The sequence below is a fragment of the Physcomitrium patens genome, chromosome 4 (genome assembly GCF_059467195.1).
Source record: "Physcomitrium patens ecotype Gransden chromosome 4, ASM5946719v1, whole genome shotgun sequence".
Classification (NCBI taxonomy): Eukaryota; Viridiplantae; Streptophyta; class Bryopsida; order Funariales; family Funariaceae; genus Physcomitrium; species Physcomitrium patens.
The window spans coordinates 10,191,827-10,209,641 of record NC_143413.1 but is presented as its reverse complement, the minus strand read 5'-3'; the positions used below and the strand labels follow the sequence as shown (position 1 = coordinate 10,209,641).

At 36.7% G+C, this 17,815-nt stretch overlaps 1 protein-coding gene, 1 long non-coding RNA gene and 1 pseudogene across 10 annotated transcripts; 1 reads left to right on the top strand and 2 right to left on the bottom strand.

Annotated features, from left to right (window-relative positions):
* Window positions 1-2,401: 2,401 nt before the first annotated feature.
* Window positions 2,402-6,198, bottom strand: LOC112281899 (UDP-glucuronate 4-epimerase 1). Of its 7 annotated transcripts, none has more exons than XM_024518911.3 (5): window positions 6,067-6,198; window positions 5,518-5,876; window positions 4,486-4,705; window positions 3,599-4,261; window positions 2,402-3,354 (listed from the first exon to the last, which is right to left on the bottom strand). In XM_024518911.3, exons 3-5 carry the CDS (start codon window positions 4,531-4,533, stop codon window positions 2,713-2,715), a joined length of 1,353 nt encoding a protein of 450 aa, XP_024374679.1. In that variant the 5' UTR covers window positions 4,534-4,705; window positions 5,518-5,876; window positions 6,067-6,198; the 3' UTR covers window positions 2,402-2,712. The 7 variants fall into 7 exon arrangements, with proteins under 7 accessions (XP_024374679.1, XP_024374681.1, XP_090105841.1 ...); XM_024518913.3 differs by having other exon boundaries at window positions 5,518-5,735; XM_090249715.1 differs by lacking the exon at window positions 4,486-4,705.
* A 2,541-nt stretch (window positions 6,199-8,739) lies between these two features.
* Window positions 8,740-9,561, bottom strand: LOC149989394 (uncharacterized). Of its 2 annotated transcripts, none has more exons than XR_016502609.1 (2): window positions 9,123-9,458; window positions 8,740-8,981 (listed from the first exon to the last, which is right to left on the bottom strand). It is a non-coding gene; the product is annotated as an uncharacterized LOC149989394 (long non-coding RNA). The 2 variants fall into 2 exon arrangements; XR_016502610.1 differs by having other exon boundaries at window positions 8,830-8,981; window positions 9,139-9,561.
* A 3,414-nt stretch (window positions 9,562-12,975) lies between these two features.
* On the top strand, window positions 12,976-16,786 carry LOC112281901 (peptidyl-prolyl cis-trans isomerase CYP40-like; annotated as a pseudogene). Its single transcript, XR_016502611.1, has 9 exons — window positions 12,976-13,320; window positions 14,152-14,529; window positions 14,707-14,853; window positions 15,019-15,106; window positions 15,234-15,286; window positions 15,471-15,574; window positions 15,741-15,816; window positions 16,053-16,124; window positions 16,351-16,786. The product of XR_016502611.1 is annotated as a peptidyl-prolyl cis-trans isomerase CYP40-like (transcript).
* Window positions 16,787-17,815: the final 1,029 nt, after the last annotated feature.

Below are 17,815 nucleotides of genomic sequence, written 5' to 3'. Positions count from 1 at the left end.
TCGCCAAAGCTCACTAATTAGGATTAGGATTTGCAAAGAAAAATCAAAATTGCTTAATTATGAAAGTAATAAGGCAATTGGGGTTTTTATTTGATTGAGGTTATTAAAAAGAGTATTTTTAAGCACTTTGTATTGACTTTAAGTACTTTTGAATTAAAATTCGAATTGTATTCTTTTTATATGGATGAAATCTATTAAGATTTTTTGGATATTTGTAAAATACAACTTCACCTTCCACAATTAGGTGCCTAATGCATTTCCAAATAAGACAACATGTATTACAACAACGTGCACTGTGGAGTTTGACTTCTCTAACTTGAGATAGGCAAAAGATGATTATTGCAAGAATCTATTAGATTTTGGACTTGAAGGCACATTGCAAGCAAAGTAGTACATCCAAATCAAGGCACTTCTTGATTTTGAATTATCTTTTAGAGTGATCTGCATTCCCTTGAATAAACAAATATAACAATATCCATTTACTAATATTGTACCTTGCCTAAATTTACCTATGCTCTTATATATACTTTTTGAAGGTAATGGATGTTTCTAAAAAGTATAGATTCAAGAAATAACCTTGTGCATGCAATGCTTCAAGTCCAATGGCATCCTTTCTTTATAACACATATTATTGCTGACACTCAAAACTACCAATATATCACTTTTTTCAATAGAAATTTGGTCATTTTAGTAAATATTGACATAGTCATGGCAATCATTGGTGGCAATTTGTGGTTATTGGTAGTTATTCATGATATAAAAGGGTTGGAAACTTACATGCAGATTCTACTATAAAGATAGAATCTTAATGTGAATCTAGGATTGATTGGAGTTGTATTTTTTTTCTTATTTTTGTTTTATGGTTCTTTTGTTGGTCATCTGTAAAGATTTAGTGGTAGAGTTTCACCATCAAAGTCAAGGTTGCAAAGATTGAATGATTTTAGGTCCAACCTACCAATCCAATGAAATAATGAATTGAAACCAATTTCAAAGTTACTAGCAACTAGCAATGTTAAAAGCATTTTGAATAATGGAATAGTTATGAATTTTTGGATGCTCAAAAAAAATTTTAAAAAAAATAAAAATAAAAATAAAAATAAGAAAGTCCAAAAAGTGCCAAAATTAGGAAGAAAAAAATACAAATATGAATGAAAATATAAATATATATATTTTAGGGTTTTGTTAAAATAAAGAAAAAGAAAAAAATTAAGAAAGATATTTGATCTTTTTAAAATCCAAAACTGAAAACCTTAGTACAAGTACAGAAAGAAACATTTTTGTGTGTGCCGGTTCATTGATAAACATTGCAAAAGAAAGAAAATAAGATACAAAGTACATTTTTAAGGCAAATAAGGTACAAAGTATATTTCTAATAATAGTTTTTGGCCAAAATTGCATATTTATAAGAATATAAAATTTAAAGAAAATATTAAATTTTAAGATTTTACACAATATTAATTAGTTCTAAAATTTCACATTACATTATAATTGTGAGAATTAAATGAATTACCATTGATAAAAAAAATTATGATATTAAATTATTTTAGACATATAATGTTTATTCTAAGTATTGTAAGGCAAGACTTACTACCATCTAAATTATATATGATTATGAATTGCTTTAAAATTGTACCATGTATTATAAATATGCTAGAAAAAAATATTACCATTGTTGATATTACACATAACTTTAATTCAGATCAAAACTTAAACCATTCATTGCAACCATGGTAGATAAACAAATTAGTACCACCATATTTCTTTTCTTTTCTTTTCTTTTTTTCTTTTTTTTTTCAAAATTCCACCATTCTTCTCAATCTCTTTAAAAGCACTGCAATGCTTTCTAATTTTCGATGAACAATTAAATTACATACAATTTTATTTTCTAATGTAAACATAAGATATTTAACTAATTCTTAATTCCATCATTTCCATATCCTTAAATAAAAAAAAGTTTACTTTTTAAGAATTTTATATTATTTCTCTTATATTATACTACCAAAATATGTACCACTTGCTAGTACACAAGTTTGATACACTTACCAAAATATAATTCAGAAGAAGAATGAAAGTCTGTGTTTTAATGCTCCATTCTTATACCAAGACTTATATTATTAAATTTGACAACTAGATCTTCATAAGATTCCAAACCACTATTCCAACCCACTATCCCAAACTAAAAAAATGGTGACAAATAATAAACTTAAACAATACCTTTCACATCCTCAACGTCACTTAAATATCTAGTTGAAATGCATTTTCTTGAAAGAAAACCAACTACATATATGAAGTGCATCAAATTTAAATTCACTTATTGGTTCCCACCTTCCTTGGAACTTTATTCAAGACTAATTTCTCTAACTCTGACACCCCTTCAATTATACATGAGTCCAAGAAGATGTAAGCAATTGAAACAGCCCAGATTCGTCAGGAGAGTAAGAAGAAATACATTATCCTCTGAAGGACATACTGTCCGGTTGAGACTATTCTTTTGAGGAATATCAAAACCTATCACCATCAGAAAACAAGACAGACTCTGACATTTCTACAGCCCTGAACGAATGTGTTCACAATTCCTCTGCACACTACATGGACATGAGCCTCCTTGTGTGGTTAAAAGGCAGGACATGAAGGACTTCGCTTTATATCCTACAGCTTCAAAACCTGTGATCGGACAAAACCTACAACGCAAGGCAAGGGGTGTAAGAAGATTCATACGATCTGCTCACGATCACCCAACCATAGCCTATGGTCTGTTCCAACCCCATAGTAGCTCAGGTACCACTTCACAAATTTCCTGAGACCTGTGTCCAAATTCGTGGTTGGGTGGTAGTTTAGCTGGCTTTGCGCTGATGATGTGTTCGCGTGTGTGAAGGGGACATCTCCATTCCGAGGCATCTTTACGATATTCCTGATAGCTTTCTGTTTTAAGTGCTTCTCTAGAATATCAACCAAGATCGGTACTGTGACAGGAGAGGTATTGCCAAGATTGAAGACGCGCAGTTGGGCTGGACCGGTTTTTTTACCGCCACTGCCTGTGCTTTTCTCAGCTGTGTCCAAAGCACGCATACAGCCCTTGACAATGTCATCTATGTAAGTGAAGTCACGTGCTAGGTCTTTTCCACCACTGCCAGTGTAGATGTTAATAGCCTTTCCCCGTAGGATGTCTTGTGTGAAGGAGAAATAAGCCATATCCGGTCGTCCCCATGGTCCGTACACAGTGAAGAAACGGAGCCCTGTTATTGAAAGGCCGTAAATGTGGTTGTAAGTATGAGCTATTCCTTCACCAGCCTTCTTGGTCGCTGCATAGAGACTAGCAGGTTGATCGGTACGGTCACTTTCAGAAAATGGCACCTACATTCACAACGATGCCTTTAAGTAATACTTAGCTGAAAGGAACAGTAACTAGCTATAGAAACAAATAAAATTCGGGACAGATGCTTAAGTCTAACTTAATAGAGAAAATTCAGTGACCAGAGGAATTCTTCTCTCTAAAGTATATCCATTCCCTTACAAAGGATATCTAGGACTAGAGAAAAGATTGCAATTAATGGTTTTGGAGTATCATTATACTTTTAAATTTAACCTTTATGTATACCTTGTTATTCAAGCCGTACACTGAGCTCGATGATGCCCAAACAATTGCTGGCTGAGGATTTGCAGCTTTACAGACCTCGAAAAGATTCACAAGGCCAGCGATGTTGCTGTGTACATATGAGCGTGGATTCTGCACAGCGTACCGTACCCCTGCCTGGGCTGCAAGGTGCATAACATGGGTAATTTGGCCTACTTCAAAAAGTGACATCAGCAAAGTCTCGTCATTGATGTCCCCCTCGACAACAAATACGCCGTGTTTCTCGAGCAAATCTAGCCTGGCACGCTTCAAGGAAGTCTCATAGTAGTCGTTGAAGTTATCTAGACCAACCACTCCATCTCCCCTTTTCTTTAGCGACAAAGATACGTGAGTGCCAACAAATCCAGCGGCACCAGTGACTAGAACAACCATAACATCCTCTTCTAATCTTTTGGGCACGCATGACTGCCGCACCTTCAACTCCCACTCATGAGTTGGTTTGAAGGCTGCCACCGAACGACCGATAATGCCACCTTCAACAATCCCTCCAGATATACTGCTGATTCGGTACATCACAAAAAGAGTCAAAATAAGGAGGACAGCAGAGCATGCCAGGAGCCTCGCGGATGCTGTTGTGTGCCATCTCGACGCCACTCGCCCAAAATAATTACTTCTGTCAATTTTCATCTGCACATGACATTTTGAGATCATCTTGGTTAACTAAAACCGTAAATATAGCATTTAACTTCGTTGCTTTCATTTTTCTCTTCTCCTTTCTTTAATTTTTCATCCTTTGATCTGTTTCTATGGGTTGGGTGAGCGGTTGTAGCGGGTCAAGCCATGTTGTAGAATAAAGATATCGACATTGGAACTTGATTAAATCTAATGAATTTCTAACTTCGAGACAATACCTTTCGAGGAGTTGAAGTATAGCTGTCTTGCATGGTCGAAGGAGGCATTTTAAGCAAAGGACTCTGCAATGCCCTGGAAGGAGAGTCAAGTACATTCCAGGTTGTCACCCTTACTTCCTCCACCAGCTACCAAGAAGAGTCCTTAAGAATTTATACTGAGTGATACGACCGAAGGTTTTTTGTGACACTCCTTTGCGGATTAGATCGCTCGAAACTGCATCTACACCCACAACGAATCAAGACATTCATCGTTTTTCTTCAAGACTTCTTCCCAAATCTTCGACGATTACTACAAATTGGTGGCTACTCTATTGTTAGACCCCTACAATTCACGACTGCATGTTACTCTTCCTGATTTGGATGCAAGACTACGCCACTTCAAGCTAAGGCCTATGTTACCAGGACTGTTACTCTGTAATAAAGGTCATGCACGGGGAGTCCATGATTGATAGCCCGAAAAGAAGTTATGTTACTTACATCTTTGCAACATAGTCCGAGGTTATTTTACTGTTATTAACCATGCATTTCCATGTGATGGTAATTATTCTAGCGAGGAAATCCGCGCAAGGCACTCCGGAAGACCTGATGAGCTTCAAAATGACAGACCAAATGCAACCTCGACTAAAAGAGGGCTTCTTAGTGCTTAGAGGATTCAAGCACTGTTTAAGCATATAAAGACTGATACTAATCGAGAAAAAAAATCTTGACATAGTGATTTCAGAATCAAGAACTTGGTTTGGTGGAAAGTATCGCTATGAGCATCTCCTACCTAAAACGAAAATGAAGCTCAAAGTGCCATCCAGCAGTGACCTTTGGACGGTAGAATCAAACACTTCAAATATTTAAATTTATCAAAAACTCAGGCAAAGCAATTTCGGGTATACTCTAGATACGACATGGTTCATAGCTCTAGTAGACCACCTGCTTTGTACATGCTGATAGAATAAATTAAAGCTGAGCCAATAGATCTTCCTAGATTAAAAAAACAGGTTGGATATCAAAGGAAAAAAGTCTAAACAGCTCGTGACTTACTGGAAGGTCTTGTTCGCTTTTTATTCGTCCGTCCAAATCACAGATTTCAACTCTGTTCGGTCGAGCGCCACAAGTGTGAGGGCAAGTGCCTCTGCGCTCGGGTTGACAACAATCAACTCGAACGACCTTTCCTAGAACGTTCAAAAACGTTTCGACATCCTTCGCAATTACTAGAAAGAGTGCGCTCAGCCTCTTCCTGACTTCACCGCATCTCAGCCCTGCACTTCCACTAGCTCCGTCATCATGACAAACGAGTCGAGAACTGGAATCCCTTAGCTAGAGAAATTGCAGCAGCAGGGGAAGCAGAGCAGCAGCAGGGAGAATGTAGTAATTCGTTTCCACTTTCGTGTTCTGCCGACCTGCATCCAACCAGGAGGCTTCCGCAACAGCTCCTGAGTAACACGCTACAATCTCGTCTAAAATGTACTCCCTCCCCTCACACAAGTATATCTATACAACACCAGCAAAGTAAAAACTACCCTGCTATATTTAACTTCCGCCAACCGATTCTGCGAGATTTCGCCACCACAACACCGCCAGCCTGCTTACCTACAGTTCCAAGCCCTCGTAAGCAACGATCTCCGCTAGATGAGCAAGACACTGCACACTAGATGAATCAAAGGTCAGGCTTATGCATAGGAGCAGGGCTTGGAGCCGTTTTTATTCTTCTCGCTCTTCTTCTTCGTCTTCTTCGCAGGCACCTTCTATTTCTTTCCGGCATCTGCCGCGCTTCTGCGGCTATGCAGCGGGTCCTTGACGGCACGGACGTCCGTCAAGTCGAATGAGGCTTTGAGTTGACAGTGATTCTACTAATAACACATCGATATCTACTAAATCAGGACATTTGTGCATTGTAGCCTTTGTGTGTTCATTTGCTAGCCATCCCCTCACAAAATGTGATTGTATTTCTTCACTCCAGCTATACTAGGATGGTTTTATTACTTTTCATATGTTTATTTGTAACTTAGAAAGTATGATTTGAATGAATGTATTTTTTTAAAATTATTATTTAGTTTGTGGAGTTCTTTTGTGGTTTTTTTCAATATCAGATATATAAAAAGTAGTAATTGGATTGTAATTATTATTAACTTTTAATCAAAATTTAATAATTTTATTGAATATGGACAATAAACTAAAACATAGTAGATTAAAAATATCAAAATGATTTTTTAAAATAAATCATGCAAATTAATACGATTTATAAACTCAACACTTTTTAAATTAATCAAAATTTGCAAATCCTTTTTTTGAACTATAAGAAAGTCAATACAAATTAAAACTATTCTATTATATATATATATATATATATATATATATATATATATAATTTAATAAGCTGTTTAGAAATTCATTTCTATTTATTTAAAATTTTAATCAATAATTTTTTTAAACAAAATATTATTTCATATTTTCGAAGTGTCTTTGGAAGAAAAAATTTATGAAAGCATTATTGGTTTTTTATTTTTACTTGGTCTTTGAAAGTTTATATTTGCTAAAGGAATTCTTAAAGTCAAATAAATTAAAGATAAATAAAAAATATCGAAGTAAATATATATATGAAAAAATATTAAAATATCCAATACATGTAGAATCTTTGCAGTGATATGTATAAAGTACATTAACTTGTTTTCTTTCAATCTTAAAACTCTAGACAGTAAAGAGCTTTGAATATTTAAAGAAACATATTTTAGAAGAAAGACTTCAATAGCTTTGCTTGGAAAGATTTAAGAAAAAATAATAAGTTTCAACAGGAGTTCCTAAAGACTTGTTTGCTTATCTTAGATTTGGTTTGAAAGGAAAAGACTATCGAGGACAATTAGATTTGTAATGTAGTGGTACTAGTTCACAGTCTTGGATATAAACAAATATATATATATATATATATATATATATATATATACAATTCTTGATAATTTTGAGGTTTCTTTATTAGATATATAATCAGTATTCGAAGTTTTTGTCTATTTCTTAAACATATTTTAAATTACAATATGTGTATATAGATTTTTTGTTATTTTATTTTATTTTATTTTAAATTAGAAAATAATAAATTTGATTAAATTCAAAAGTGCATTAATAATCATAATTTTATTTTTAAACGCTTAAAGCTTTGATTTGTATTTATGTATGTTTCATCAATAAGTTATCATTTGCACAAAACATGAAACAAAATTTAGCAAAATAGTTGTACAGGATCAGTAATAAATAGTAAGATTATCAAATTACTGATTTCTTCAGAGCCAATTTTACTGACGACAAAATTTCTCAGGTTTATCTACATAAAAAATACTAATAATTTTGATTATCCTAATTTTTATAAATTGGATATATTCTAGATCTCAAACACCAACAACTTACAACCAAACACGTTTGAAATGTTTTAGTGACAATTAACAAATGTTTCTGCAAATGGTTAGACATTTAACCAAATTTTTGTTGCTAGGTGGTTTTAACTAGATAATTTTTCATATTCATGGTAAACTCTTCAATTCATATTTGAGATTTCTTAATTAAATTACAGACACAGATGAAATTTATTTGTGTTTAACAGAGCACAACGTTAAAAATTACTAGCAGCTTTTAGAGTGCATTCAAATTTAAATTTTTTTATAAAAAAGTTAATAAGTTAATATATATATATATATATATATATTATTTCACTAATAAATACTAATAATTTTTTTGAATTAATTTTCAGAAGGGGACACAATGTTGTTGACATTAACTTTTACATATTTAAATAAAACTTCTATAACATGCAAATAATAACACAAAATTATAATAATTTACTAGTTTTAGCTAATGCAACATCTTATCTAAAACTTTGACGAAGAAAATTTATTTTATTTTATGACTTGTCACCCTTCTTGTATCTAAATATTTTTGCATGATTTTTATCATCTTTAATATATTATTCTCTATTACTTGATTATTTTTGCACAAAATTATCCATATACACTTGATAAGTTAATTTTTTTCTCAATAACAGGTGGAGACTAAAATCCAAACCTTCATATCTACAAAAAAAAATAAAAAATAAAAAAAATCTAATATATAAATTTACATTATAGAGATTGTGAGACCATCCGGTTCATAGCGCTAATTTGAGGTTCTAGTGTCGATCAAGTTTCTAGGTACTAGCGGTAGTTAGATTGCACCAGTGTTGAAGTACCTAGTAAAAGAACAGGGGTGTTTTTTTTTATACTGCTTGGTGGAGGTTTCTCTGAAAGCCTTGTCCTTGAGGCGCCATGGTTGTACCTGAAGGCCAAGTCATGCAGCCAGGGATAGCAGAAGTACGTCTGTTAATTGCTCCCCCACTCATTGAGTCTCCAACGATTCATACACAATCAAAGTGTGGGCTTATCCACAAACTGCCTGCGTTCCTCCCAATGCTGGTGGGTACAATATGGCCCACTTCACCCATGGGTGAGAATCGGGCCACGTTTTTTTATGGAAACTGAGCCCTGCATGGGAAAGCCTTGAAGGGGATTACTGGTGTACATGACTGGATGAACGACACCTACTTTGTAAACACACTGGTGAGGGATCGGGGTGAAATGGAAAATATTGGAAGAAACCTGGAGAAAATGAAAATAAAGCAATACCACAACTGGCTCGAACCTCCTTGCGCTTGTGATGATGCAGAATATGGTGATTGTAGTTATATCGGCAAATGTTATAAATGAACCCCTGGTTGATATTCTCTCCCATGACATGGAAACTACGCCAGTGTGGAGATGACTTGGAGATGGACATGTCGACGTGCTTGAACCAGCTGCCAATCCATCCCATGTTGGGTCCATTTCAGTGGCAGTCCGAGCTAAAATGTGGGCCAAGCCACAAGTGGGAGAACTGAGTGTTCGCACATGGTCTGTTCGATCCGACGATAACTCCATGGCTGATAGAATCGGGCCATTTGGATGTCACTCACACAACTCATTAATCGATTCACGGAATTCTTCACTCTACTTTGCAGAATGCAGAGCTTCTCAGTAGGTTGAGAATCCTAGAGGTTGATTATCCTCTTTTGCCGGCGAGGGTAGAGAAGCTTCTCGAACAAGTACTTACGTGATGGTTGTCATTTCCCTATTTCAGCGCAGTTATGGTGTGGTTATAAGGACAGACATTGACCCGCGACTGACAGCTGTTTTTAACTTCTCTGACAGTTTGTTTAGTACATGCCAGTCAGCATGTCTTGGAACTGGACTTTGTGTACTTTCAATCGACAAAGTACAACATCACCAGTCACACCACAGGATGGGAACCGCGACTATTGGGTTCCAGCAGGGGCACATGAGTGTCGAAACCCTCTATACTGGAAGTTTAACTGTAAGTTCTTCCCTGGCATGACACTACTCCTCAGTTGACTTGGTAGATTATGAAGTGTTAGTCTCTGCAAGCTTATGTGTAAAGAATTTGAAGGGATGCTCTGCACAAGTGGATGCGTTATGCTGACTGGCACGTACTGAACAAATGAAATCTACTCATTCCGCTACTTGGCTATGCCTGCAATTGGCGGGAGCACAGTTGACGCAAGAGAAGATCAAAAACGGAACCGATGAGTGATTGTTAGGTTTCGTGATAAAGGAGAGTTCTAAATCATTCATGGACATTGTGCTGAGACACACTCTGAACATGTTTGAAGTACAGCTTAGTACTAGTGTCGGCAAAATTGTAGTGAGCTTTGCAGTCGGCGGCAGAGACTGAACCTCCACATTAACTTCTGGTGGTTTTATTTGAAGGCACCTGCTCTCTGGAATCACAATGCGAACGGGAATGGACTGATTAAAAAACTGGCCTTATTGCTGCGAAATTGCTCATAACTGCAACTTATCGCAGGAGAAGCACTCATCTTATACGAGTAAGAAAGAAGAGAATTGAAACTGCCATGTACTATTCTACTTAGTACATACTCATTGCGGGGATATATCACTTTGCTGTCAAGTGCAGGGGAAACTATCTAGTTAAAAAAAACGTGGCTAGTGTGCAAGCATTCAGCAACTGCAGTGATGCTCAAACCTTCCGTTTAAAACTGTTCGATGTTTTGCGTGAAGTTGTAGTACAAGTAGTTCCAAACTGAGCAAGCGAACAATTTGCCGTCTGATAAACTTGGGCCTCTAGATCATGAAGCTTCCCGCAGCAATTGCAGGATTAAATTGGCACATTCAGTTGGAATCGTTAAATGGAGTGCAACTGGCACTGTTAAACCGATGCTGCAGGGCATGTCAGAGAGATGAGTATTTATTCAAAAATATGCAGAATCGCAGGCTTCATATCGGTGTCGGATTAAGTAATTTACATGATTTGATAAATTTCAGATTACAATTCCACACCAATACACCATGGACGAGAGTTACACTGTGAATCTAGGGCGATACCATTGTGAATCTTCGAGATACTTTTCGCCCGTTCAGAGAAGAGTCTCCGCACATTTCCACCTCTTATGCAGTTCGGGACACTTCTTTTCCTCCATTGGTTTAAGTGCGATCAGTGACTCATCATTCTCTTGAACAATATACACCTTGAGAACTCCAACGTATCCAATGCGAAGAGCAAGAATGAGGGTTAATAATTGGGTGAGGGGATCCAAGATGAGAAAGTTGCTTTCAGTTGCCAGCACTTCGAAAGGCAAAAGCGATAGTTCGCCGTCATAAAACTGGCTCGAGAACTCACAAGCTTCCAGTTCCATGAAAGCCAACAGTGCTTAACAACATGAGAATGCTCCGTTAACCATTTCCTTCTTCACAAAACCCACAAGCTTGTCTTTTTGGCACAGAGATTGCATAGTCTTTGTATTTCTACTCTCATGGGCTCCAGAAGCAATCTGTGGTGGCCATCACCATTCCAGCATCATCAGACTCACAGTTATAGCTACTAAAATAATGGTAAACAAGTTTGATGTGTGCAAAAGAAAATTTCCAGCATGCTCTTCTAGATAGCGGATTAGTAGAGACACCCATGAACTTCCAGGATGAGCATAAACTGGAAGAAACATTTCGACTACACCAATAGATATCATACTTTAAGATAAGTTACTCAGTTTTTTTCTTTGAACTATCTCTAAGTTTGTGGAAGTTAATAAAGATTTTGTTCAAGCATAAATGGAATATTTTGCTAATGATGTTATTGCCCATTTTGTAGAAAGAACTTTTTTGAAAAAAAAATGGAAAAAATGGAAAAAATGGAAAAATAATAATAATAAAAAAAATCCACAATAAATTCTTAAATAATTATTTTATATGTTTTTTTTAAAGGTTTTTGAAGGTGTTCTGAAGATATTGTTTGTGAAAAGCAAATTGTTGCAATGCTCAAACTACTCAACATGTGAAACCAAAAAATGAATTTAAAAGAGATGCCTCAAATATTTATGAGAAATTTCAAACCTACAAATTTTGCAATAAATTGGTTCAATCAAATGTATGTAAAAGATTGTCTCAAATTGGGGATTAGAAATACAAAGACTAAAGGTTTAAATTTAGATTAAAACAAAAAAAAACAAGGACACCAAATTTAAGAAATGTTTAGAAATAATGAAATTTTAAGCCTCCAAAATTTTATATATTAGAATTTTTAGAAAATGAAAAAAAATGAAAAAAATAATATCTAACCAAAAATTTATCCTACATAGTATTTTTTTATTTAAGTAATTAAGATTATGGATTAGAAATAATTTTAATAGCCTCGTTCAACATTTAGTAATGTCTTCTCTAAAATCGTAATGCAAGTTCAGTGTTGTTTTCTTTTTCTTTTCTTTTCTTTTCTTTTTTGGGAATCAACTAGTTAAAATTTACAAAATGCTATCGTAGTCAAACACTTCTATACTATTATGTACAAATTTAATACAATATTATTATGATGTTTTTTTTATTTGAATCCATTATTAACATTGATCTAGTTCAACACCTCTGTAGACTTGTTTGAGGATGATTTTTCTGAAGTACAATCATAAAGATGACACTTTACCACAACAATCAGTCTTTGAAAAACTTCAAGTCTCCAATTATGCAATGCCAGATATTCATAACACCTAACAGCATAAACATGTAACTTCAAGTGGTAGTTGCAGCATTCATAGTAAACCTAAGCAAATGGCATTACTCTTACACTACATTTCAATGGTTACTGTAAAATCTTAGCAGTGGGTTCACTTGAAGATTTAATTCTGATAGCTCTGCAGTGGTGTGAGATGCTGCTGGTGTGTCGTAGGGAGCCTGAAGCGGATTTTGGAACATCGGTGGCTGTTTTTTTGGATGTAGTCTCGTAGTCTTAGGGGTGGGAATTCCGGAACCCTAGCTCATTGGTGGTAGTCTTTAGAAGGGGCTTTGAGATTAGAGGTGAAGATTTTGTGTTTAGCTGCATGGTTTGCGATTCGGGTTTTTACAATTTAAGTGTACGAGGGAATCCTTTGAGGGAGAAGAAGCTACATATTTTATTCAGCGTTTTTATTTTTTGATTTATTTTTGTTTTCCTCTCTCTCTCTCTCTCTCTCCCTTCTTTCTTTCTTTGTTTCTGTAAACAATTGTGAAGTTGTGGGAGGATCAATTACTGTGGTGTGAAGTTGTCGGGGTTTAGGATTCATTGGCGTGCGGTACATGGTGATATTTGCTGTCGCGAGCATGAGTGCTGACCCAACATCCGCCGGGTTCAAGAACCCGAAGGTGTTCTTTGACATCAGTATAGGGGGCGACTTGGAAGGGCGGATCGTTTTCGAACTTTTCGCAGATGTTGCCCCGAGGACGGCCGAGAATTTCCACGGGGGAGAAAGGCATTGGGCCAGTCTCTAGACGCCCTTTCTATTACAAAGTATGTTAATAATTCAGTTCTTCTTTCATTCATGACATGCACGGATCCCATGTCGTCAGTTTCGTAGGTCGCCACACGTCACAATGCTCACTAGATTCTAGTTACATTTCGGGTTTAGTGTCGGGAACTTTGTGTGATGAGGGGCCTTTGATACACACGAAATATTGTGAAAGGGTCTTGGTAGGTCAGATTGGATGTGGTTGATAGATGATTGAAACGCAAGAATTGAGTTTACTAGAAAGATCTGCTTGCGTAGCCGCAGCATAATGGAAGTGATCACCGCTGTAGGTTGCTCTTCCTCGTCAGATTCTCGCCATAAACTCACTCTATAAGTATAAGGAAAAGCGCTTGTCTTCCTTCAGGTGGACTACTTCAGTTGTGCATTTGGCTCAGTCTCAGGAAAGCGATCGAGTTCATATTACTGATCTATGCAGACACAGTAGTCTTTAGCCACTTCTTTGTACTTGACAGCTGCGCTTTGTCGCAAGGCAAAGTGGGTTTTTATCATAACGAGGGTGGCATGAATTCATATTTGTTGAAATGTCGCATTTGTAGGAATCTATCATCAAGTGATGGCGCCTTGAAAGCGTGATCTTTGTAAGAACGTATTTCGGAGAATTGTGCGTAGAATTTAATGTTATTAGGAAAAACCTTGGTAGCTTGCGTGTGGTTAACACGATTGGAACGCGCGGACTTGTATAATTACAGTTTTCTATTCATTGCATGCCTTGTATCGAGTGATCCATTGTGGATGCACCGCCCGACTGCTTATTCCTGCTGACTGACCAGATTATCATTCTGCATAAATCTTGGATGTCCTCTATTGAACAGAGAAGCATTTTCCACAGGGTGATAAAAGAATTCATAATCCAAGGTGGAGACTTTGAGAATGCGAACGGAACTGGTGGTGAGTCTATCTATGGAAAGAGTTTTGACGACAAGAACTTTCAAATGAAGCATGAGCGGAAGGGCATGCTGTATATGGCGAATGCTGGTCCAAATACGAATGGATTCCAGTTTTTCATTGTTACTAATCGAACACCCCACCTCGACGGAAAGCATGTTTTGTTTGGCAAGGTTTTGAAGGGCATGGGGATCGTGCGCTCCCTTGAGCACCAGCCAACCGACAGTTCAACTGACTTACCCTTGAATGAGTTGCGCATCGTGGACTGTGGTGAGCTGCCGGAAGGCGCAGACGATGGCGTCGTGGTACGAGCTTTGGATACATTTCCGTCCTCAATTCTTTCCTCTTTTTATGGACTCTTTTCTAGGTCGCTGTGGCTTGCTGTCTAAACTTGTATCTCTAGTACATGGTAGACTCCTATTTCTTGTTTCAAAGTTGAAAATAACAGCATGCCCTGTAGAAAGTTACTGACGTTGTTAGAGTGACGGATGATGAATTTTCTAGGATTCACACAAGATGGAGATACTTATCCGGATTGGCCGTCAGACTTAGACGTTCAGCCAGTTGATGCAGCTTGGAGGGAGGCAGCAGTTGATTCTGCCCGCGTCTTTGGAAATGAATTTTTTAAGGTGCTCATTAGATTCATCAACCTGAAACGAGACCGCCTAATGCGCATTTTATCCTTTCGTAAAATATCATCTTCTATCCTATCTCTTGATCATGATTGTTGCTGGTAAAGAGTTTTTTGGAGGTTATGGAACCGTTCGTAATATTTGCTTGAATTTTTGAACTAGAAAGGAGATTACAAGACCGCACTAAGAATGTATCGGAAGGCTCTACGGTACCTGGATGTATGCTGGGAGAAAGAAGAGCTTGATGAAAGTAAGTTGCCAAGGTGTATTCTCCAGAGATGGCATTTTAAACTTTTGTATTGAGAATTCCTCTTTTGAGCAGATGGCATGATTTTAACCTGGTGATTGACACATTACTGTCTAACGGTGGTTTACAGCAAGAAGCATTTTGTTGCGCAAGATGAAGTCTCTTGTATTAACGAATAGTGCTGTAAGTATAGTTTTCAACCCTTCTCATCTTAGATAATAGATTACTTTCGCAATATATTTTAAATATTTCAGATAGGATATACTTGAAATAACATTTATGTTTGTGTAACCAATTTCAAAATAGAGTTTTCACATACGTACACATGTTTTACAACCAGACTTCATGATGAAATTGTTGGTGACAGGCCTGCAAGTTGACCTTCAAAATCCTCAGGGTGCATTGACCGACTGTGAATACGCTATGCAAACTGGAGTTGATAATGTGAAAGCTCTTTTCCGTCGTGGCCAGGTTAAGTCTCTGTATGTTGAAGCATAATTGCAAGCTTCTTGTATGAGTCTCTAGATGGGCATGGACCCTCGCGTACTATATTCTTACAAAAATCTTGAGTTGAGGTATCTTTTGGTTGGCTTGTGTTCAAAGCATGAAGGAAAAAGTTGTTTTCTCTATGATGCAGGCTCTTTTAGCGATGGGTGACATCGATTCAGCATTGATGAGCTTAACTAAAGCCTCAAATATTGAACCGAATGACGGTGAGGAACTTCTAGGTTTTAATGCCTCATTTTCATCATGAACTAAAGTTTCTGACATTGACTTATGTCTGGATATGTTATGTCAATCAAGTATTTTTCTAAAAATTTGAACTGCATTAATAATGTATTAAATGGGATTGGACGACTCAGTTTGTTGTATCACTGGTCTCGCATGTATTTCATATCATGATGTTCCTGCAGGTTTTGAGGTTTGTGAATTCTTTGTCGTGGTGTAGGATATGTCATACTGGGGAGTGAGCTTGAAGTTGTCTGCACTGTGGTGATTCGAGGGTTTTGTCACTAAGAATGTACGTGTGTGATCAATCTTTTATGATATTTGCTGATTGTTTATGCTACTTATCTGTACAGCTGGAATTAAGAAGGAGCTTGCAGCTGTTCGGAAAAATGTAATTTATATAAGTTTTCTGGATGACTCTGGTACATAGAAATTTCATCCTAATGCGTAAAGATATTTGTGTATATCTGGAATGTGAGTCTTTTGTTGTCCTTGCTAATGCTGGCTGATGATTTCAGATCAAAGAGCGGAATGAGAGAGAGAAGAAGTTCTATGCCCGAATGTTCAAGTAAAAATATTTTCAATTTTTGACAGGTAATTTATTCCTCAAAAGTGCTCAGAGAATGCTGTCTGTCAAATTTTATATTTTTCTCTAAATTGGTAACATTCTGCTTATGTAGAAAGTGCTTCTTTGGAAACCAAATCAAACCAGATGATTAGAACATCAACCTTTTTTGATATATACATCATTAATCTGATCAGCCTGTGAATCGAGCGTACGATTGATTTATTTTGCTATAGGCCCAGGTTATTTCAATTGAACGATTCAGGGTCCGTGAATTCTTGCTTCAGTGGGTGTGTGCACTATATTGCTTAGAGCTAGTGATATCAGTTTAATGATGCCAGCTGTTTATAAGAAGCCAGACCTGGACATTATTGCTGGCATTTATTGCATGATTGAAGTTTTATGTATAGCAGGATGCAAGCAGATGCAGATGGAAATGAATTCACAAGAAGTGTGATGTCATGGTAGTTCACATATGATATAATTTTTAGGTGACTGTTGAAAGTTACCAGGTAGGGTTCTTGTTGTGTTTCAACAGTTAGGATGAGGTTTTTATATGTAAGATGCATAACTCAATCTTTAAGCTCTTAAAAGGTCCCACATGATTACCATTATTCCCCTCAGCGAAGTGTAAAAGACGAATGGGTCATCTGGCTATCCTTCTGCATGGGATAATATAAGTGGCTTTAAATGCATGTTCTTTGGTTGTAAGTTGTACTGTGTAAAGAGCTGTACCACTTCCATCTTCGATCAGTGACTGGTGTCTACTTGAGCTGTTTTTGTGATCGATGATTTGGCTATGTCAACGATTTTGTTTAAACTGAATCGCCTAGTATCGCATTTTGATAATATTATGTAGAGTCACTTTTTACTACGAATCAAGGCTTTGATGCGAAACAAATCACAGAATTCCTTGTGCAGGTCCCAAGCCCATGCATTAGTTCAAAACCCAAATTGTTCTCTAATGTATCATTTGTAAATTTTATTCACCAAAATGTACTTAACCGTGCGTTGAATTGCTCATACATTATTCTGTGGTTGTAAAAGTCCACTCTCTGGTCCACAGAGGGCAACTATCCGAATCCTGCTGTTCGAAATTTTCTCTCAAAACTACAGCACTTTCGAGATACTTTGGAATGCCATTGCTGTGAACTCGACGGTGACATCACGTCTTGTGAATCTATTTACATCATCCCGGATTACTCCGCAACTTGACTATGTGCAACTCCAGGAAAACACTTGAGGGTTTTACGGTCATGAACATTGAAGTAACAATTTGCCAGAACTTAACATCGCTATGAACTACCCTCCGATTTGCAGAGAGCACGGTGCATTTAGAGAGAAACCAATCCATCTTGGCAGAATGGAGGAGGTAAATATGCGGATGCAACCATGATTGCAAGGACACTCCTGGCCTA